This window comes from Halichoerus grypus, unplaced genomic scaffold (genome assembly GCF_964656455.1).
Source record: "Halichoerus grypus unplaced genomic scaffold, mHalGry1.hap1.1 HAP1_SCAFFOLD_207, whole genome shotgun sequence".
NCBI lineage: Eukaryota > Metazoa > Chordata > Mammalia > Carnivora > Phocidae > Halichoerus > Halichoerus grypus.
Genome location: NW_027555133.1, coordinates 6489 through 27579, shown reverse-complemented (window position 1 = coordinate 27579; position 21091 = coordinate 6489). Strand labels below are relative to the sequence as shown.

The 21091-nt window shown below is 54.4% G+C and overlaps 4 protein-coding genes across 7 annotated transcripts; 2 read left to right on the top strand and 2 right to left on the bottom strand.

Moving 5' to 3' along the window:
• The first annotated feature begins 6 nt into the window (after positions 1-6).
• On the top strand, positions 7-1687 carry LOC144378747 (tRNA endonuclease ANKZF1-like). The gene is made up of 5 exons (XM_078065606.1): positions 7-345; positions 513-624; positions 760-927; positions 1062-1147; positions 1362-1687. Exons 1-5 carry the CDS (start codon positions 143-145, stop codon positions 1483-1485), a joined length of 693 nt encoding a protein of 230 aa, XP_077921732.1. The 5' UTR covers positions 7-142; the 3' UTR covers positions 1486-1687.
• On the bottom strand, positions 1641-11886 carry GLB1L (galactosidase beta 1 like). Its single transcript, XM_036083007.2, is given in 19 exon segments — positions 1641-1973; positions 1976-2069; positions 2455-2615; positions 2618-2669; positions 2903-3034; positions 3337-3450; positions 3592-3681; positions 3801-3875; positions 4208-4326; positions 4525-4565; positions 4672-4793; positions 4894-4952; positions 5039-5213; positions 5303-5397; positions 9419-9479; positions 9650-9800; positions 10044-10210; positions 10395-10518; positions 11711-11886. Coding segments are annotated over 18 exon segments (1947 nt in total). The 5' UTR covers positions 10461-10518; positions 11711-11886; the 3' UTR covers positions 1641-1800.
• A 7-nt stretch (positions 11887-11893) lies between these two features.
• On the top strand, positions 11894-15380 carry STK16 (serine/threonine kinase 16). Of its 4 annotated transcripts, none has more exons than XM_036083026.2 (8): positions 11894-12000; positions 12381-12570; positions 13158-13377; positions 13631-13764; positions 13935-14055; positions 14168-14263; positions 14647-14768; positions 14884-15380. In XM_036083026.2, exons 2-8 carry the CDS (start codon positions 12485-12487, stop codon positions 15020-15022), a joined length of 918 nt encoding a protein of 305 aa, XP_035938919.1. In that variant the 5' UTR covers positions 11894-12000; positions 12381-12484; the 3' UTR covers positions 15023-15380. The 4 variants fall into 4 exon arrangements, with proteins under 4 accessions (XP_035938919.1, XP_035938917.1, XP_035938921.1 ...); XM_036083024.2 differs by having other exon boundaries at positions 14159-14263; XM_036083025.2 differs by lacking the exon at positions 11894-12000 and adding an exon at positions 12066-12184 and having other exon boundaries at positions 14159-14263.
• A 1461-nt stretch (positions 15381-16841) lies between these two features.
• LOC118529932 (tubulin alpha-4A chain) lies at positions 16842-20731 on the bottom strand. Its single transcript, XM_036083009.2, has 4 exons — positions 20601-20731; positions 18596-18818; positions 18137-18285; positions 16842-17886 (listed from the first exon to the last, which is right to left on the bottom strand). Exons 1-4 carry the CDS (start codon positions 20601-20603, stop codon positions 16915-16917), a joined length of 1347 nt encoding a protein of 448 aa, XP_035938902.1. The 5' UTR covers positions 20604-20731; the 3' UTR covers positions 16842-16914.
• Positions 20732-21091: the final 360 nt, after the last annotated feature.

Genomic DNA, 21091 nt, shown 5'->3' with positions numbered 1-21091 from the left:
GGAGGCCGGGGCACATGGGACTCTTCCCCAGCAACCTCAAGGAGATGATGAGGCCTTCTCACAGTCTGCACAGGCACACGCAGCCCCTTTGGGGCCTTCCCTGGATGAGGCCAAGACCCCTGATCAGTCAGAGCTCTGGGACATGCTTCTAGCTGCTTGTCGAGCCGGAGATGTTGGGATGTTGAAACTCCAGCTAGCTACCGGCCCCGTAGGCCCTGGAGTTCTGTCTCTGCTCAGTGCCCCCTTGGGCTCCAGTGGCTTCACCCTCCTGCATGCAGCAGCTGCAGCTGGGAGAGGCTCAGTGGTTCGCCTGCTGCTGGAGGCAGGTGCCGACCCTACCGTGTGGTAAGTAAGAGTCCCCAAGCCAAGTGAGCCCTTTGGGGTATAGAGAGGACCGTCTGGAGGCTAACGTTGGTCCTGGCTACTTGACGGTATTCCCCTTGATCTGTTTGGGTGAGGTTGGGAGATGCAGGAGGCAAGCTGAACCCATATTTGGGGCTTTTCACACCTAGGGACTCCCGGGCCCGGCCACCATATACGGTTGCAGCTGACAAGTCAACGCGTAATGAGTTCCGAAGGTTCATGGAGAAGAATCCAGATGCTTACGATTACAGCAAGGCTCAGGTCAGCTGGAAAAGGAAGCGGCAGCAGAGTAGGAAAGCAGCCTAGATCCTGGCTAAGATCTTTTCTACTTTCTTCTAGTTTTCCTAGGACAGTTTGTATGGGTCTTACCTTACACCTCCCCGGAAAATCCTCCAGGTGCCAGGGCCACTGACGCCAGAAATGGAGGCACGGCAGGCTATGCGGAAAAGGGAGCAGAAGGCTGCCCGGCGGCAGCGGGAGGAACGGCAGCGGAAGCAGTGGGAGCAGGAGGAGAAGGAGCACCAAGAGCAGCAGCGCTTTGCCGCCCTCAGCGACCGAGAGAAGGTGAGGCCGGAGCTTCTCTCTTCCGCAGCCCTGATTTCCTTAGAGGTTTGACCCCTTCCCAGTGTGCAGCTGTCCCTTGGGCACCCTGTCCGCCACTGAGGCTTTGTGCTTAACAAGACTTCTCTTTCCCTCAGAGGGCTCTGGCCGCAGAGCACCGGCTGGCTGCCCAGCTGGGAGCCCCACCCCCGCAGACCCCCGGCTCTGCAGCCCTCAGTGGTCCGTAAGTGCAGGGGCAGGCGTGATGACCAGGCCAGGAGTGGGCAAGTAGAATGAGTGCTGCCGAGTACCTCAGAAAGGCTGTCGGGGGTGGGGGGTGCTGGAGATGTTCTGGGAACCCTCTGGAGCAAAACTGGAAATGGCCCGAGGGGTGGGGAGAGCTTGGATTGGAAAGTTTCTGGGGTACCTGTTCAGCCATCTGTCTTCCTCTTGTCCAGACGCTGCTGGAGCTGTGGGACATCCCTCCAAGGCCTCACTCCCTTTCACTATCTTGACTTCTCTTTCTGCTCCACACGCTGCCTCCGGGATCACCGCTGCCAGGCCGCCAAGCCCTCTTCCTGATCTCTTACGGCTGCTCCAGGAGCCAACTCGGCCTGGAGAGGGTGCATTCACACTAGCCCGAGGTTTCTTCTTTCCCGTGAAACAGGAGTATTTGGAAGATTAGGAAGGACACTCAGGAACCAGGGCAAAGACAGGGCCACAGAGGGGTGCGGAGCTGGGACTGTCTCTGGAACTTTAATCACAATAAAGTTTGGCAAGGAAATTGCACTTGGACTTGCATTTGGGCCTTGTGGCCTTTGGTTCCTTGTGGTCACCATGGCCAGCACCAAGGGATCCTGCCCACTCCATGTCCCAGGTCCAAGGGTTACCTTTCTTTCAGTGCCCACTTAACTCCATTGGTTCAAAGGCACTTTGTGTATCAGCTAAGAGGGAATAGATGTATGTCTTATGCAAGGTGCTGTTGAGGATAGGCCTATCCAGAAACTGGATTTGGGGCTGAGGAGGCACGTTTTCTAGCTCCAGCACTGTGATTTTGTTGAGGGCTCCCTAGAAAACAGCAGGGGTCTTGGCACATAGAGGGTCTCTTGTGGCCCCCGCTTTGTCCAGTACCGGCCCAAGTTAAACCCGTTGATCCAGACTTGGCCCTGGGGAAGAGAAAAGAGAGCAGAACATAAAAGGGTCAGCTCTCAAGGGGGTAGAATCATCCCCTTTTGGGTTTCTTTCTTTTCTTTTCTTTTTAAAGATTTATTTATTAGAGAGAGAGAGAGAGAGAGAGAGTGCAGGGGGGAGGGGCAGCAGGCAAGGGAAAGAGAATCCCAAGCAGACTCCACGTGCTGAGCGTAGAGCTTGACGCGGGGCTCGATCCCATGACCCCGAGATCACAACCTGAGCCGAAATCAAGAGTCAGATGCTCAACCGACTGAGCCACCCAGGAGCCCCTCCCTTTTGGGTTTCTAATCAGGGATAATTTCTGCTCCCCCCTCCTTCATGATTTTCCTCTCATCACTCTGACCCCACGGTCAGCAGTACCTTGGTCCATCCAGGTAGAAAGAGAAAAGTGTCCCCGCCTTCTCCTAAAATTGGAAACGTTGTGGAGTAGAAGGTGGGGCCAGAGGGAACTTGAGGATGTGATCTTTTCATCAACTGGAGGGGAAACCACCACTTTACAAGCTTATCAACTTTCAGAGGAACATCAGCCACTGGGTGAGGACTGTTTGCCCCAGAACTGGGGGTTCTAACAGGCCCTGTGAAGAAGGCAAATGAAAACTCATCAGTCCTTAAGCTCTTAAGTCCACACTGTCCCTAATCAAGCCCTGGGGTGCAGCTGGTGGCCATGTCTGGACCCCCACAAGCGACTACTTTGCTGCCTGACTCCTAAGCACAGGGCTCTTATTTGTCTTCCATTAGGCCCCTATTTTCCCAAGGGAGTTTGGTCAGTAAGAGTCTGGAAGAGAAGGGGTGGGCAAGGCTAGCTCACCTTGAAGTCACTGCTGTTAGACCCGAAACTGAGCCTCCCCATGTTCTCCAGTAAGATGTCCACTTTGGCCCCTACTTTCCCCATCAAAAATATTTGGTGTTTCATGTTTCGTTCCAGAACACCCTGAAACACCTGTGGATAAGAGGAGCTGTGAGAAGAAGGGCTCGGCATCTAACTCATGGCCACGACAGAGGAAGCTATGGTAGTTAGCACACGTATTTGGAGAGCAAAAAGAATGTAGTCTATCTGTCAGTTACCCATGCATTCTGGAACCTTAGCCTCAGTCAGATTCTTCCTCATCCCAGCTTATCCGTGGCCCCCACTGCAAATGGAGGCAGACAGCGGGAAAAGGCAGATAAGGGGAACTTAAGACTAAAGGGTGCTGGGGAGGAGAAGAGACAGGCTCACAGGGTAACCTAGAATTAGGTCCTTACCCCATCTACCATCACATAGGCACGGTCGTGGACTCCATCGTTAGGCACCCACAACTGCGTTGGCTCAGAAACAGTATAGGTCAGGTAGGTCCGGTACAACACGAAGCCACGGTCCTGGGTATGGAAGAGTAAGTACTTAAGATGACCCGAGAGGTCAGAGAGGATACTATGGCGAAGATGCGCAGCTGAGCGAACCATTGGCTACAGCTGTTGAGGAAAGCTGCCGTGCCTACTGGATGTGGGATTATGCCTTACCTGTTTGACAGCCTCAAAGGACATTGGCAAGATTGAACGGATGGGCCCTTGGGGGCACAGGAAGTCTAGGAAAGCCAGCAAATCCCCATCCTATTAGAATCAGGAGAAGGTATTAGAATAAAAGGGAAGTTCCGGAATAGAGGGCAGAATGGCTGGGCAATTTAGAGAACAAAGGGGTAGGATCAGAGAAAAGATGAGGAAGAGCTTACCAGATGCAGGGTCAGAGGTCCAAACATCATCTTGGGGCTGGGGGGAGGTAAAGGTCCCAAGGGAATTTCCTGGAACTGAGCCCAAATTCTCTCAGGAGCCATAGGAAAACCACACAACCCCTATTCCAAGACCCTAGCACACACACAACCCCTATTCCAAGACCCTTGCACAGGGTTCTCAACCTGGGGTCCAGGGAAGGGCTTCAAGGGGTCATGAAGATCTGTAATTTTGCACATGCTTGTGTGTATCTTCCCAGGTAGTCCCATCTGGGTAGCTGGGAAATGGTTCTGTGGGCTCCATGGCCCAGACAACAATCTGATTTATGGGATCCCATTACAAACAATTGAGGTACTCCCTTTCCCCAATTTAATAAGAGCCTTTGGCGCTTAATGAAGTGGTAGGGCACCTCGCTGATGACGTTTCGAAGAGCAAAAAGCTTAGGTGTGGGGTCCCCTGCTTCAGATATCGGTGCATCGTAGTCATAGCTGGTAGTAATTGGAAGAAAGCGTCCCTTCTCATCAGCACCTGGGGTCAAACCAATTTCCTTCATTCAGTGTCTTTCAAACAACAGGCACTAAGCAAAGACATTCATGCAGAAAATGTTGCCATCAGAGGGAGCAGTGGTGGCCACATCCAGCTTCTAGACCTCCTGATCTACCCAGCCCTAGGATTCTAATTCCTTGATGCCTCCCTGCAACCACCTCAGGGACCATCTGGACTCACCATTCCAGAATCCAAAGTTGGTACCTCCGTGGAACATGTACCTGAAGTGGGGGAAGGTGGGGGAAAAGGCAAAAGCTGACCCACTGAATCATTTTTATCCCCAACACCCCGTTACGGCTTCATGTTGACCCCCGTGTCTCCAGTTACATGTTCACACTGGCTCCCAGCTTCAGCATGTTCTCTAGGCCTGTGGTCACAGCCAACACGGACCGCGTGGAGTGATTCTGGCCCCAGTAATCCAGCCAGCCTGTGTAGTACTCGGAGTTCACCTAAAACGTGGAGTGAAAGCCGGGAGCGGGATAGGAACTGAGCTCGACCCATTCCCAACCCTGACTCCAGCTTTGATTGCCCTCCCCTCCAGCTCCTCACCAGTGGCCCACGGGGTTCATACTTCCGCAGCAGGGCAAAGATTTTGGTCATGTTGTCAGCTGCAGAAAGGAGGCGAAGGTGAAAGATAAACATAGAAGAGACGCTCCCCCTTCCCCAGACTCTACTCCACCCTTGCTCAGGAGACCTGGGCCAAAATCCACAGTGGTATAGAGTCCCTGGAGGGAGCCACATTTGAGTCCTTCAGGCCCATCTGTGGTGAAGAGCAAGATCCTGTCTCCTAGCAGCGCACGGAAGAGCCCAGCCAGGTGCCTCATGTAGCTGAAGTCACAGGCTCTGTAGCTACCATATTCATTCTCCACCTGCCAGGGAGAAGGAAAAGTGGAGCTTGGCTATGCAGTGGAGGTTAGGACCCCCGGCGCCTCCTTCCCCTTGCCCGGTCAACTTGTACCTGAATGCTGATGATGTTGCCCCCATTGTGGTAGAGCCATGGATATAACTTGGGCAGCAAGACCTTGAACCAGGAGTCCACTGCGGCAAGAAAGTCTAAAGGAAGGAGCAGTGGTCTGCACATTAGGACACCACCTTCGCAGCCCCCACCCATCAAGGCCAGCAACCTCAGTGCTGCCTGAACCCTGGGCTACAGTTTGCATCCCACCGTCCACAAATGAATCTGAGCATCAGTGACTCTGAACCCTGAGCACTTGTGAATTTGCATGGCCAGGCCATCTAAGCACAGGAAACCTTAAAGCAGTGTTTGTAAATTTAATTTTTAAACATAAGAAAAATGTTAGGGACGCCTGGGTGGCTCAGTCAGTTAAGCATCTGCCTTCAGCTCAGGTCATGATCTCAGGGTCCTGGGATCGAGTCCCGCATCGGGCTCCTTGCTCAGCAGGGGGCCTGCTTCTCCCTCTGCCTGCAGCTCCCCCTGCTTGTGTGCTCTCTCTCTCTCTCTCTGACATATAAATAAATAAAATCTTTAAAAAACAAGAACACTGAATTCCTTTACATTTTGTGTTCTGTATAAAGGGTGTCCAAATGTAACTGCCTCCTTTAATCCAAGCATATGTTAAATCTTATTCAACAAATATTTATGGGTGCTTACTGTGCACCAAGCAATGTTCTAGGTGTTAGGGATACCGAATAGAACAAAATAGATAAAAGTCTCTGCCCTTGTGGAATTTCTTTCCCAATGAGGAAGGCAGACAATAAATAAATTGCTAAAATATATAGTATGTTAGTGCCAAGGGGAAAAAATAAAGCAGGGAAGAAGGATATAAAATGGTGGGGGAGCTTAAATTTTAGAGAGTAGCCCAGGGCAGGCCTCACTGAGAAGGTGATTCTGCAGGAGGATAGCAGGAGCACTGAGTGCAAAGGCCTCAAAGCAGGAATGTGCCTGGTGGGTTTGAAAAACAGCAATGAGGTCAGCGTGAACAATGATGAAAAGAGTAGAGGTCAGGGAGGTGACAGGGCCAATTAGGTAGGATCTAATATGAAGGCCATTTTAAGGAATACATGGTTCATATTCTGAATGAGATGAGAACCTATTGGAGAGGTTTAAGCAGTGAAATGCCATGATCTGAGATATGTATTTAACTTCTATTTTAATAGGATCACCCTGTATTGAGAACAGAGGAGTAGGGGCAAAGAAGGGAAACCAGTAAGTAAGCTATTAAAGTAGTCCAGGTGGGAGAGGTGGTTTGGATTAGTGAGGGTGATGAAAAGTAGCTGAATTCAATATATTTTGAGAGTAAAGCTGCAAGGTTTTCTGATAGGTTGAATGTGAGGTGGGAGAGAAAGGCATGAAGAATTACACTACAGGGCTTAGCCTGATCAGTTAGAAAATGGAGTCACCATTAACTGAGAGGAGATCATAGGAATAGCTGGGGGAGTGGCAGGCAGAGGGAGACTAAACCTAACCCTAACCCTGCTTAGCAAGGAGCCCGACGCAGGACTCGATCCCAGGATCCTGAGATCATGACCTGAGCCGAAGGCAGATGCTTAACCGACTGAGCCACCCAGGCATCCCCTGACTGGAGATTCCTATTTCAGAGTCATTAACTATTAGATGGGATTGAAAGCCAAGAGAATGGATGAGATTGTCTAAGGAGTGAACACAGAAAAGAGAAGCGTCCAAGGACTGAGCCCTGCAACATCCCAGCATTTAGCGGAAAGAGAAAGGGAGAAGAATCAGCATGAGACTAAGAAGGAGGGCTCCTGGGTGGCTCAGTGGGTTAAGCGTCTGCCTTCGGTTCAGGTCATGGTCCCAGGGTCCTGGGACGGAGTCCTGCATCAGGCTTCCTGCTCAGCGGGGAGCCTGCTTCTCCCCCTGTAATCCCCCCCTCCCCGCCCCCGCTCGTGATCTCTCTCTCTCAGGCTCTGCCTCCCTGACTCTCTCTCAAATGAATAAATAAAATCTTTAAAACAAACAAAAGAGACTAATAAGGAGTGGTCAGCAAGGCTGGGGCACAGGGCAGGAGCAGGGACCAGAGAAAGGTGGTATCTTGGAAGCCAAGAGGAGAGCGTATGTCAAAAGATGGAGGGAACAGCTGGGCTGGGTGCTCCTGACTGGCCAAGGAGGAGAGAGGCCTGGAAAAGGGACTGTGGACTCAGGAGTGAAGAGGTCGCTGGCTTTCTTTTCTTTTTTTTTTTTTTTTAGGATTTTATTTATTTATTTGACAGAGAGAGATACAGCGAGAGAGGGAACACAAGCAGGGGGAGTGGGAGAGGGAGAAGCAGGCTTCCCGCTGAGCAGGGAGCCCCATGAGGGGCTCGATCCCAGGACCCTGGGATCATGACCTGAGCTGAAGGCAGACGCTTAACGACTGAGCCACCCAGGCGCCCTGGCTTTCTTGAGAAAAGCAGACACCGCATGCTGGTGTTCCAGCATGACTTTACCATTTCAAATGTATTTCATAGCCAGCTGAGTTGGAGTTGCTCTGAGGGGCCTAAAGCTCTTCAGCGCCCTCAGAAGTGGAAGAGTCCCCGCAGGGTCCCCAGCAGATACAAAGCATTTTTACCAGAGTGATCTTTTTAAAAGATATAAATCAGATAAAATCACTCCCTTGCTCTGATGACTTCCTATTTACACCTGAAGTAAAATCCAAACTCCTTGAAAGTATTGGGCATTTCAGAGCTTAGTCTTGAATTCTCATCTTTTCTCCCCCTATGCTCTTTCCTCAGGCAATGTCTCAATAGCCATGGATCTAAATGCCAACTTTAGACTGACGAGTCCCAAATTTATCTCTAGCTCAGACCTCCCCATGAGCGCCACACTCACACAGCCTATGGCTTACTTAACATCCTCACTTGAGTGTGATAGGACAGAAATTTAACATGACCACACAAACTGTTTTTCCCCAAAAAAGGTGGTCCTTTGCCGCCCCTAGTCTACTCCATCTTTCCTATATCAGTAAATGGTGGCACCATCTTGACTGGCCAGACAGGGGACCGCTTTTTTTCCAGACCATACCCATGCTATTCCCACCCCACCTCTCCTTCCCGTCAGAATCTATCAACAAGTCCTGGGGATTTTGATCTCCAACCTACATCTCCAATTCTGCCCTCTTCTCATCTCCACCTCCGTCACCTTAGTCCGGCAGCCATCACTCCCTCCTCAACTACAGTCAGAGTCTCCCAATTAGTTTCTCCACCTCCACCCTTGCCCCCCTCCCTCCATTCTCCGCATCCAGGCTAAAGTAATCTGAAAACAAATCAAACCTGTCTGGTTAGGCTCTTCCAATGGCTTTCTACTGTGCTTAGAATAAGATGCAAACCCTTACAGTGGCCTACCAGATCCCGCATGAACAGTCCCTATCTATCTCCAATTTCTTTTTTTTTTTTTTTTTTAAAGATTTTATTTATTTATTTGACAGAGAGACGCAGCGAGAGAGGGAACACAAGCAGGGGGAGTGGAAGAGGGAGAAGCAGGCTTCCCGCAGAGCAGGAAGGCCGATGTGGGGCTCGATCCCAGGACCCCGGGACCATGACCTGAGCCGAAGGCAGACGCTTAACGACTGAGCCACCCAGGCGCCCCTATCTATCTCCAATTTCATGTCACATTCCTCTCTCCCTTACCGGCTATGCTCCAGCCAAGCTGGCCTCAACCAGGCCATGTTCTTTCCCACCTTTGGGTTTTAGAATATACTGTTCCCTCTACCTGGTCGTTGTCACCTCACTCTTCATATGACCAGCACTTTCCCTTCCCTAGAGTCAAGTGAAATGTCATCATCTCAGAAAAGCCTTTTCTGGCCTCCCTACCCCAAACAGGCCTTCCCTGTTACTCACAATCTCAACTCGTCTATTTTCAGGTGGTATTTTTACAGCTTACGCTAATCTTACAGGTTTTGGTTTTTTAAAAAGCTGTTTCACCATAAGCTCCACGGCACAGGGGCTGGGTCTATCTGGTCCCTCAGTTTGTAGCATCTTGCTAGGCCTGATGGAAACAAATATCTGCATGAATGATCTCCAGTGTGGGGATGGTCTCTTCGGTTTTGGGGACCCAAACGACCCATTTTGTTACTGTTGGTTGCGTTTTTTCTGTGTTAAAAATGTTGTCTCAACTCACCTGGGTCTGAGGTTCTCAGATGTATATCAGGTTTTTGAAGCAACCAGGCTGGGAGACCCCCCTGAGACAAACATAAAGACAGCAGGTTTTGTTGTTTGGGAGTCGGGGAGGGGAGGTAAGAAGGGAGGATGTTGAGTCTAGCACTGGAAGTGGCCCTACAGTGCAGGCAGATGGGAGGAGTGGAGGAACTGCACAGGAGTCGCTCTGGTTCTGTCCCTTCTCCTAACTCACCATGTCCCATTCTGCACAGATGTAAGGTCCTGGTCTCAGTATGACCAACAGGTTCGCTAGAGATGCCTCATGCAGAAATGCAAAGAGGTCCCGGCTGCCATTAAAGTTATAGACCCCAGGCTCTGGCTCATGGTAGTTCCAGGGCACATAACTGAGAAAGAAAAAGGTTAACAGGGCCCCAGGCAGGGAGGTGCTGAGAGGCCTAAGGGCTCAGGCCTTGCAGGGAATCTCCAGGAAGCTGTTAGAAGGAGGTCCTGGTCCACCCTTTCCCACCCTTGGCCTGAAAGCCCTGGAGCTCTCATACCCAGCTAGGCTTCCTGTCCCAATCCCCTTCTTACGCGCGTGGTAGGAAGGGTAAATCCCACCCTCCATCGCTCTCCTGAGCACTTCTTACAACTGTACAGTGTTGAGGCCACTCATTCGCATCTTGAAAAGCCGGTCTGCCCAAAGCACCCGTGGTACCCGAAAGTAGTGCAGGCTGCCAGACACGTAGCGGAACGGGGCCCCATCTAGGAGGAATCTGTCATTTTCCCGATCCACTACGAACGACCGAGTGTCTGCCTGCAAAGAGAGAGACCAGGCTCAGCAGAGGTCTGGAGTCGGGAGGGTGGGGGCGGTCAGTGTCCAGAGAGGAGATGGAACTAGCCTGCCCATTGTTCTGTGATTTTCACTTTCCTTCTCTCCCGGGCTAGATCTCATCCCGCCTCACCACACCCAGCCTGCTGTTTCAATCCTGTCATTTTACCTGGGGCAGCAGCGTCAGAAGTGGTAACAGCAGGACAGGAAGGCGGAGCGGCTTCTTGGGAGCCATGGCGCTAAAGGGGCTCCTCTAGTCTGAGAGGGCGGTCCGACTGTCACGTGGCGGATTCCTGGGAGGGAACCTCAGCGAGCAAGGGGGCGGGGACCACCTCAAGTTGCCAGGCCAGTAGCCTGGACTTGTCTACCCACTACTCTACGTTTGTAAAAATCCTCTACATCTTGAATCCACTTCATCAGCGTCACCTGGGAGCTTGTTAGAAATGCAGAGTCTCAGGTCCTACCTCAGACCTATAGGATCAGAATTTGCATTTTAACAAGATTCCCAGGCGATCCTAAAGACATTCAAGATTCAGAAGCACTGTCCTACTAAACTGAGCTCCCTGAGGGTGAAGAGTACCTTGTGCATCTTGAATCCTCAGCTTCTAGCACAGGGCCCGGCACATAGCAGGTTAAATCTGGATGAATGAATGTCAGAACCAGGGGGCTAAAACAGGTTCAGAACCAAGAGAAACCAGATCTTCCCAGTGGTATGAAAGTGGGGGACCAAGTTATAAGAGGGATCTTTCTCCTGGTGGCCCTGTTACAGCAAAAGAGACCGCCTCAGCCATTCCTTCTTCTTTGGATGTGCACTGCTCTTCTGTCTATCCCTGCCTGCCTGTGTGAGAGATGTCAAGGAGAACTACTTGGTGCCAAGGCTTGGGAATTTGTGAATTTCCATGAGTCCTGCCTTCACAGTCCCAAGCCTGGGATGTAAGGACCAGAATAAGAAAAATAAAATAGTAATAAAAATAATAGTAATTTGTTTATTGACACTAACTGAGGGCTACGTCAGATATTGTGCTAAGCACTTTACATCTCACTTAATCTTCAAAAAACTCCGTGCAGTTGATAATTATCATTCCCATTCTACAGATGAGGAAATTGAGAGACAAATTTTAAATAACCCGTTCAAGGTCCCACAACTAGTTTAGCAGAGCTGGGATTTGAACTAGGCAGTCTGGCCTCACAGTACGTGCACTTAATCTCAGGTACTATTATACCTTGTTTACAATTAGGGAAACTGAGGCTCAGAGAGGTTAAATGGTCCAAGGCCACAATGCTAGTAACTAAGCTATTAAGACAGGATTTAGAACCTAATCTGGTTCAAAAGCCTAAGCTCTTAACCACTCTAACTAGGGTAGTGGGATACAAGCCAGAGCCCCCAAGGTTGTACTGATCAGAGCTGTAGGGGGTAGGGGTCCAGGCCGCCAGCACGCGCCCCAGCAGCCGCCCCTCGGGGCTGGACTGTAGTCAGCTTCCTACCTCCGGCATTGGGAGATGGAGGTCCTGGGGGCCTCGGGCCGAGCCCGGCTTTGCTCCCCTTTGGCGTGGGTGCCTGCGTCTTGACCACTGAAGGCCAGGTGTGGAACCCTCACCCGGGTCCTGGAACCCGTCCTCCCCAGGCTTAGCCCGCCCCCGGCCTCTCAGCTCCGTGCCCCCACATTATCCCGACGCCCAGCGGTTGCTAGGATACCGCGGGCCGTTACGCCGGCGCGGCCTGATGACGTATGCACTTCTTCCGGTCCCCGGCGCTTCCCTCCAGCCCGAGCCAGGTCAGTGGGGTGTCCGGGTTGGCTCCCCCCCTCCCCCGCCCCGGGCTCTGCGCGCCGAGGCTGGGGGTGGGCTCTTCCCGGGGGTGGGCTCTGCCAGGGGTGGGCCCGGACCTCGCACCCCGCCGAACTACCCTCTGCCCTGCCGTGGCGCCCCGACGGCCGTGGGAGCGGGGGCCGCTCAAAGGTGGGCTGGGTTGGAGGAAGCGGCCTTGCAGTCGCTGCGTGGCCGGAGGCTTTAAGGCACCTGACCCCACCCTTCTTGGAGGCCAGAGCGCGTTTTCTCTACGTTCCGAGACCCGGGCGCCCGCTCTCCACATTGGTACTGCAGGGGTCGTCTGGATCGTGCCTGACCCACGACCCTGCTGTTCTTTTCCTTCCAGCATGATCCGCTGGGCCCCCAGCGCATCGCCTGGAAGAGCCCACTTAACTTGGACGAAGCTGTCGGCCGCCTCAGACCGCCCTTGAGGAGGATGACTGAGACACTATGGGCCACGCGCTGTGTGTCTGCTCTCGGGGAACTGTCATCATTGACAATAAGCGCTACCTCTTCATCCAGAAACTGGGGGAGGGGTGAGTGTTTGGAAATCACTTAGCTAGTCCCCAGGTTCTGGTGATTGAAGGACAGCAGTCTGCACATGATAGGGGCACAAAAGTTTTATTCTCGTAACCTATCCTTTAGCTCACCTGACAGAGCCTAGTGACATGGTAGTCAAGAAAGTGGATTCTGGAGCCAGGCCTCCTGGATCCACCTTGTGTGACCTTGAAAAGCCATGGTTTCTTCATCTGCTTAACGGAGATAATTGTCTTTTGTCGCTGATGGAGTTGTGAGGATTAAATATGATAATGCATATAAAACATCCCACCCAGTGCCTGGTTCCCAGCACTTGGTAAATGTTGACTGTTACTCATGTAGTATTTATGGAGCATTTGTCATGTGCAGAGCAGTGCATTGTGACCAAAGTACCTCCAGGGATTACTGTGTTCCTACTCTTGAGTTCAAAGTGTAAAATCTTCAGACTTCTCTTGAAGCCACATCTTGGGAGGGTTTCTGCTAACTGGGAAAGATACCCCCCCTCCCCTTCTCCCCAGGGAGTTCCTCTGGGTCCAAGCCGTATGGGAGGTGACCGTGGTCCTTCACTGACCCCTTTGGCCCACAGTGGGTTCAGCTATGTGGACCTAGTGGAGGGGTTACATGATGGACACTTCTACGCCCTGAAGCGGATCCTGTGTCACGAGCAGCAGGATCGGGAGGAGGCCCAACGAGAAGCAGACATGCATCGCCTCTTCCATCACCCCAACATCCTTCGCCTTGTGGCTTCTTGTCTGAGGGAGCGGGGCACTAAACATGAGGCCTGGTTGCTGCTGCCCTTCTTCAAGGTCAGAAAGTCTCCTGGCAATGGAGGGGCTTGCAACAGAGTCATCTACCGAGGGCTGTGTGAGTAGCCAAGTATGTTAGGAAGCAGAGACCGTGTCCTGGGGTTGACCGCTTCAGATTTGGGGTCTAGTGGGACTGTGAGGTGTGTAGTGTGTGTGGTGACAGAGTTGCTAGGCTCTGACACAGGGAAGGGATCAGGCTGAGGGAGCAGAGGCTCAGAAAACATGTCCAACTATGGGGACACTTGTGTTGCAGAGGGGTACGCTGTGGAACGAGATAGAAAGGTTGAAGGACAAAGGCAACTTCTTGACTGAAGATCAAATCCTTCAGCTGCTGCTGGGTATCTGCAGAGGCCTTGAGGCCATTCATGCCAGAGGTTTCGCCCACAGGTCAGTGGGAGGGCCCTGTGTGCTTATGGGGCAGAAAGGAAGAGCCTCACCGAAAGGAATGAGAGGTCTCTGCTCTCCTCCCAAGGAACAGTCCCCATGATTCTTTTGCCCCCAGGGATTCTAACCTCCCTATCCAGGGATGCTCATGGACCATTTCCACTTCCCTACAGGGACCTGAAGCCCACTAATATCTTGCTTGGAGATGAGGGGCAGCCGGTTTTAATGGACTTGGGTTCCATGAATCAAGCTTGCATCCATGTGGAGGGCTCCCGCCAGGCTCTGGCCCTGCAGGTAAGAGTGTCCAGGTTCCTTTGCCCTCCTGTTCCCCACCCTCAACCTTTTCTCTTGCAGCCCCCAATTTGGTCACATGACTGACCTGTGCCCCTTGTTTGAGCTGTTCCAGGACTGGGCAGCCCAGCGATGCACCATCTCCTACCGGGCCCCGGAGCTCTTCTCCGTGCAGAGCCACTGTGTCATCGACGAGCGGACTGACGTCTGGGTGAGGAGCGTGAGGCTGGGCGCATGGGTGGGGAGGAGTGCTACTCTGTACCTGCTGTGTGGCAGAGGGGCAGGGCTTTGGGTTCGAGTGCATGGGGCCCCAGGAACCGTGTATGTCCCCACCCCCCTCGACTTCCTTCCTGGGAACTGTCACTGACACTGTATTCAGCTGCTCAGGAAGTGGTATGATCCTGCCCTTTGAACAGAGCGAGTACAGCGAAGTGTCAGGGCTGAAGGCAGTGGCTAGGCAAGGGGTGCAGAGGCCTCCAGCTAACGGGCGCTTTCTCTGGACCCTGGTGGTGTCGTGTGGCTGAGGTCAGCATATTCTTTTTAGCTTATCACCTCCATTGGTCCCCTGTCAAGGAATAACCAAGTTATGCTCAGTCCCTAGGCTGCGTGCTATATGCCATGATGTTTGGGGAAGGCCCATATGACATGGTGTTCCAGAAGGGTGACAGTGTGGCCCTTGCTGTGCAGAACCAACTCAGCATCCCGCAGAGCCCCAGGTGAGCAACAGAGGGGGCACCGACCGTTTCAGACTCCGCCCTGACGTTAGCGGAGTTGGAACCTTAGCACGGAGAATAGGAACCCTCTGATCACCCTGCCTGCCTCCTTCCACAGGCATTCTTCGGCCTTGCGGCAGCTGCTCACCTCCATGATGACTGTAGACCCCCAGCAGCGCCCTCCCATTCCTGTCCTCCTCAGTCGGTTGGAGGCACTGCAGCCCCCGGCTTCGGGCCAGCACAGCACCCAGATCTGAACGAACCAGTGGCCACGCTGAGAAGGTGGTCTCTGTGCCTTGGAAGGAGGCTCCCGTCCCTCATTAGAATCTCCGTCCAGTCTCTCCAGGACTGCTCTCTTGTCATTGGGGGCAGGTGGATGGAGACAGTCAACTCAGTCTTATTTCTCTGCTTCTGCTCTCTTATCTCCAAGAGCAACAACTGGACAGAGGGACTGACTGAGTTGGGGTGGACGAGGGTGGGAGATGGGGAAAGGGAAACTGATAGAACCTAGAAAGGCTCTGAGCAGGACTGCTGAGCTTACATCATGGTCTGCCTTCACATCTGGGAGCAGGAGAATGTATAAATAGAAGAATAAAGTGAAAGCAGCTTGGTGTACATCTTAGTCTCATTGTTCCTGGAGTGAGAGAGAAGAGGTGCCAGGGGCCCGAGGTCTGGTTGCCATTTCCAAGGGAACAGACAGGGAAGAAGGACTGGCGTAGTGAGGAATGGCATGACTTTGTCGTTCCGCCTAAGGAGACAGGTGTCCTTATCTTAGATCTGGCTAGCTGGGAGGAGGCAATTCTTCTAGCTTGCCTTCGTCAAAAACTTAAAGCTGTTCTGGATCAAGCTGGCTTCTCTGCTAAGAACTGGCACCAGGGCTCCCCAGAAGCACGTTCAATTTGTTCTTTCCTTCATTCCCAGGAGTGGGTAGCTGAGTCACAGCAGCCCAGCCGGTTTGCCAGGCAAGGGCTTCTGGGTGGAGACACCTAAGGAAGCTTCTGGACAGCAACTTAACAGGTCTCTCCCAGCCTCAGCCCTGGGGCAAGGGGAGTGGAGGTGGCAGCCATTTGGCCCACAGTTTCTCCCAGAGGGTTCCAGCTCACACATGGTTAATGATTAATGAGGCCAGTGTGGTGTGGCAGTATCCAGCTGCCACTTCCTGCCCTACTCTGCTGAGTAAACAGGGGCCCTGCCTTTGCTGGGCTTGAGACCTGTTCCCTAGGGAAGGGCACTGCGTCCCTGAATCACCAGGGAGGGGGAGGGCAGGGCAGAGCTGACGTCTTCTGCTCCGGAGATCGAAGCTTCATCCCCTGCCCCCCTTCCCCAGCCAGGCTCACCCCCATGTGCTGACGTCGATGTGGGTCCTGGGATGCCTATTAGCAACGTTGGAATTTTCCCCAGGGCCCTGGTGGGAGGCTCCCCCGGCTAGCTTAGAGGCTGAGCCCAGAAAAAAAGAACAAACAGAGGGGAGACGACCTGACTTTTAATGGCACGGCCCTAGGCCCCAGCAATGCAGCAAGAGAGACAGCTGTGCGAAGCTGCTCGGAGGTGCGGTGGCACAGACAACCCTGGGAGCTCGCCCTTGTCCCCTCCCATCCCCCAAGCTCATGACTAGGCTCCATGCCCAGGAACTGAGGGCCAGCCCGGCCCCACTCCCAGGCCCTCATCACGCACAGAGGTGCCCGGGCCAAGCTTCCAGAGTCGGTGAATGCAGAAGCAGCAGGAAAAATAGGGTAACAGTCTAACTCAAATACAGAAACTGCTAGACTTAAACTCCTACTTTGGAAAGGAAGTGAAAACTTGCATCTTTCAACAGCTTGTGGCTGGACAGACAGGTCCGGGAGTCAGTCCTCATTTCCTCTCTACCATCCTGGGCACCCCCGGGGTCTTACATCAAGGTCCCTGGGGTCACATTTCCTCGGGCCTGGCAAAGACCCCTTGGCAGGTCTCACCTTCAGCCACAGAAGGAGAAAGGGTTATAGGCAGCAAAGAATGAGGGCGGCAGCAGAAGCAGCGGGCGGCCACAGCACAGACAGGAAGGCAGCAGAAGCTCAAGCACTCACAGAGGGGACAAGAAACCGTGCAAGGAGACTGTTTATTTCGAAAGGATTTTGCAATAAACATTGTGAGTGGGCTCCAGGCAGCTGTTCTATTCTTCTCCCTCATCCTCGTCCTCATAGGAGTCGATGCCCACCTCCTCGTAATCCTTCTCCAGGGCCGCCATATCCTCCCGGGCCTCCGAGAACTCCCCCTCCTCCATGCCCTCGCCCACGTACCAGTGCACAAAGGCCCTCTTGGCATACATCAGGTCGAACTTGTGGTCCAGGCGGGCCCAGGCCTCGGCGATGGCGGTCGTGTTGCTCAGCATGCACACGGCGCGCTGCACTTTGGCCAGGTCGCCCCCGGGCACCACGGTGGGCGGCTGGTAGTTGATCCCAACCTTGAAGCCCGTGGGGCACCAGTCCACAAACTGAATACTGCGCTTGGTCTTGATGGCGGCGATGGCGGCGTTGACGTCCTTGGGCACCACGTCGCCCCGGTACAGCAGGCAGCAGGCCATGTACTTGCCGTGACGGGGGTCACACTTCACCATCTGGTTGGCAGGCTCGAAGCAGGCGTTGGTGATCTCGGCCACCGACAGCTGCTCGTGGTAGGCCTTCTCCGCAGAGATGACCGGCGCGTAGGTGGCCAGGGGGAAGTGGATGCGAGGGTAGGGCACCAGGTTGGTCTGGAACTCCGTCAGGTCCACGTTGAGGGCCCCGTCGAAGCGCAGGGAGGCCGTGATGGAGGACACGATCTGGCTGATGAGCCGGTTGAGGTTGGTGTAGGTGGGGCGCTCGATGTCCAGGTTGCGGCGGCAGATGTCATAGATGGCCTCGTTGTCCACCATGAAGGCACAGTCCGAGTGCTCCAGGGTGGTGTGGGTGGTCAGGATGGAGTTGTAGGGCTCCACCACGGCTGTGGACACCTGGGGGGCGGGGTAGATGGAGAACTCCAGCTTGGATTTCTTGCCGTAGTCAACGGAGAGCCGCTCCATCAGGAGTGAGGTGAAGCCAGAGCCGGTGCCCCCTCCGAAGCTGTGGAACACCAGGAAGCCCTGGAGTCCCGTGCACTGGTCAGACTGAAAGGCAGGAAAGAGAAAGAGCAGTGTAGGTAGGCCAGGGGCCTGAAGAACTCTACCTTCTGGCTCCACAAAAGCCTAAACTCTTTCGGGACTCAGGGCAGAGACTAGAAAGTATCTCATAGTGGCAGCATGCTCTGGAACACATAAAATTAGAGATGACTCCCCCCAAAATGGATCCTGACAAAACTGTGTTCCTGACCATTAGCATCATCTCAAAAGCCCCCTCCCTTCCAACCCAAATTCTCACCAGCTTGCGGATCCGGTCCAGTACTGGGTCGATGATCTCCTTGCCAATGGTATAGTGACCACGGGCATAGTTGTTAGCAGCGTCCTCCTTCCCGGTGATGAGCTGCTCTGGGTGGAAGAGCTGCCGGTATGGGCCATTTCGGATCTCATCTGGAAGGGCGCAAACACATCGTCAGGGCACAAACCACAAGGCTGTGCTCAGCAGGGATCTCCCTCCCCCAGTGTGGCAGCTGCGGTCAGATGTGTGGAAAAGCTCATCCTTCTGCCAGCCTGTGATACCAGTGTGTGAGAAACCCGGAGCCCGCCACCCAGGCTGGCCTGCGATCAGCCTCCCTTCTTCAGCTGCAAACAGGGCAAAGAGTGTGTAGGACCAGGAAAGCCAGGTCTAGACACCAGCTCTCCAGAGAGAAGCTTAGAGTCACTGTCTGCTCCCCTCAATTCCACCCCATCTTCATCTCACCAATCACAGTGGGCTCCAGATCCACAAACACAGCCCGGGGCACATGCTTCCCAGCACCGGTTTCACAGAAGAAGGTGGTGAAGGAGTCATCCCCTCCACCGATGGTCTTGTCGCTGGGCATCTGCCCATCAGGCTGGATCCCATGTTCCAGACAGTAGAGCTCCCAACAGGCATTGCCCATCTGGACACCTGCCTGCCCCACATGGACTGAGATGCATTCACGCTGAGGGATAAAGAGAGAGGACACAGCATAAGCCCCACATCTGCAGTCCTCACCTCATGAGCCTCTCTTCCACCCTATCACCTACTGGCGAGGATGGCTCAGTTGGCGAAAGTGGAGGCCTGGGGCTGGGCAGAGGTCGGAAGAGGCTGGTAACCTGCCCAGGCTCCCCCACATAGGACTTAACAACTGGAAACACCCACCCAGTAGGGCAAATCCCTTAGCCCACTTCTCTGTGGGAAACTTGTCAAGTAAGAGCTGTGGCTCCACATGACCCTGCCACACTGACAAGACACTCAGGGAGGACAGAGAGGGCAAGTGCATATGAAAGACAGGCAGACACTGCAGTAAAAGACAAGGACACACGACTTCTCAGCTGTTTCCAGCTTTCTACTCCCAAAGCCACCTTCTCCAGCCTGAGAAGGGACAGGTTTTCCAGAGGCATGAGTTTATAGCCAGAAGCCCTCAAGGGGAACAACTAGAATTTCTTAGAACCCTCTCCCCCTTTCTTTCCTGTGGGCTGCAGAGATGTCTCAGCCTTCTGGTCTGGCATCAATTGACCACACACCCTGGCCATCAGGATGCCCTCTCCCCCACCTTTAAATCCCATCTGGCTCTGGGGATCAATCCCAGCTGGCTCCTCTCCCCACCTCCACCCCTGCACTCTGGGTGTCTTCACCACCTTCATCCACCGTGTAGCCCTCACGGAAATAGCAGAGTGCAGATGGCAGGCACAGGCAATAAGGGCTGTGGGCACTGGGGCACTCGCCGCCTTAGGCTCATCCCTGCCAGTTTGAAATTAACCCCTAAAGAGCCAAAGTGGTGCGGCGCAGTGGTGCGGCGCAGGGCCCCGCGCAGCCTCCCTTCCCAACACCGAAATGGCGGGGTGACGGTTTCCAAATACCCAGAAAAGGAAGCGGAACCTGCGGTGAGGCCCCAGAGGTAACCCGCCTTGCCCTGCAGAGGGTGAGCGCCATCCTGCACCCGGGCCCTGCATTCGCCCCCCTTCTAGATTCTTTCCAGTTACATCCCAGCCGAAAGTGAAGATTGGATTTCGGCCCCCGTTCTTGGGCTATAAATACCACCCCCCTACACACACCTCTTTCCCCTCCCCCCAACCTGGCCTGGGCCCGCGCTCTCGCTCAGCGCCAGCTGTCTCTGCCCGTCCGTTCACTCGGCTCCGGCTGGAGAGGGGCCGGCTCGCCTCACAACGCCGAACCCCATTCCCGCCACCCCTCCCGGCTCAGAAGCGGGGTGCTGAGTCACGGGGGGGGGGGCCTGTGGGTAGGAGGGATGCACACACAGTCGGAGGAAAAGGGGATGCTGGACCAAGTAATCTGACCCCCTACCACCTTCTTGGGCTAAGCACGTGTTCGGTCAGATCCAGCGAGCGGGGGTCCGGGTCGGGGGGGGGAGGCTAGGGGCGCACGGCAGCCCAGCGGGTCTCCCTCATCCGCGGAAAGGACTGGGCGCGGGATCACGACTCCCCTTCAGGAGGGTGAGGGCACAAATGCTTGGTGGAGCAGGAGGCAATTTCCAGAAGGACTCCTCTCAGCTAGCGAAGAATCCCACCCCACTCCATTCCCCTTCCCCAGCCTCCAAAAGTGGACAGCACGGCTCGGCCAAAGTCACCAGAAGAGAGTGGGGGTGGGGGAATGCACAAACCCTCGCACCTCCTCGAGACCCGGAACGTCGGATGGGGGCTCCGGAGCATCCCGGGATGGAGGGTCCCGAAGGAGAAGGGCAATAAGGGGAGGGGCGCGATCCCCGCGGGGCCGCACTCACCATGGTGAGTCCGGGCGGTGGGTCTCACGTAGAGTCCGGGTGACGGGTCTCAGTGAGAACTGCGCTAGCTGCAGTGCCGCACCGCTCTTATAGGCGGGGGGCGGGGCCCGCGCGCTGCGCTCGCCCACTAGGGGCTGAGCGGCCCGGAGGCCACGCCCCCGAATGGTAGGCGGCCCCCCGAGGGGTGGGGTCAGGGCGGGTCCCCTCCCCCTGCCCTGTCCTGGCCTCTCACCTGTCGGACTCGGGTTAGGTGTAGCGATCCGGGCCTTAGCCCTTCGCTCCAGGTTTTGAGCCGACACCCTGGGCTCCCGATCTCCACTGCAGGGGCGCAGGGCGCGGTGCCAGGGCGCATCTCGCCTGCACCTGAGTCATGGGGGCGCCCATCGCCCAGGTGTTCTGACTTAGGCCGAGTGCTGTAGAGGCTGTCCTTGCGAAGTGGCTGCCGCGGGCCTTCCCCCGTGCCCCCCTCCCCGCCCTGCCTCCCTGGAGGC

Coding starts and splice junctions, on each gene's coding strand:
- LOC144378747 (XM_078065606.1), top strand. CDS start 143: ATGCTTCTAGCTGCTTGTCGAGCCGGAGATGTTGGGATGTTGAAACTC. Junction 346..512: donor GGTGCCGACCCTACCGTGTG/GTAAGTAAGAGT, acceptor TTTCACACCTAG/GGACTCCCGGGCCCGGCCAC. Junction 928..1,061: donor CCCTCAGCGACCGAGAGAAG/GTGAGGCCGGAG, acceptor TCTTTCCCTCAG/AGGGCTCTGGCCGCAGAGCA.
- STK16 (XM_036083024.2), top strand. CDS start 12,485: ATGGGCCACGCGCTGTGTGTCTGCTCTCGGGGAACTGTCATCATTGAC. Junction 14,264..14,646: donor ACGAGCGGACTGACGTCTGG/GTGAGGAGCGTG, acceptor AGTTATGCTCAG/TCCCTAGGCTGCGTGCTATA. Junction 14,769..14,883: donor AGCATCCCGCAGAGCCCCAG/GTGAGCAACAGA, acceptor CTCCTTCCACAG/GCATTCTTCGGCCTTGCGGC.
- LOC118529932 (XM_036083009.2), bottom strand. Junction 18,286..18,595: donor TCTGGAGCCCACTGTGATTG/GTGAGATGAAGA, acceptor GCGCCCTTCCAG/ATGAGATCCGAAATGGCCCA. Junction 17,887..18,136: donor TGGACCGGATCCGCAAGCTG/GTGAGAATTTGG, acceptor CCTGCCTTTCAG/TCTGACCAGTGCACGGGACT.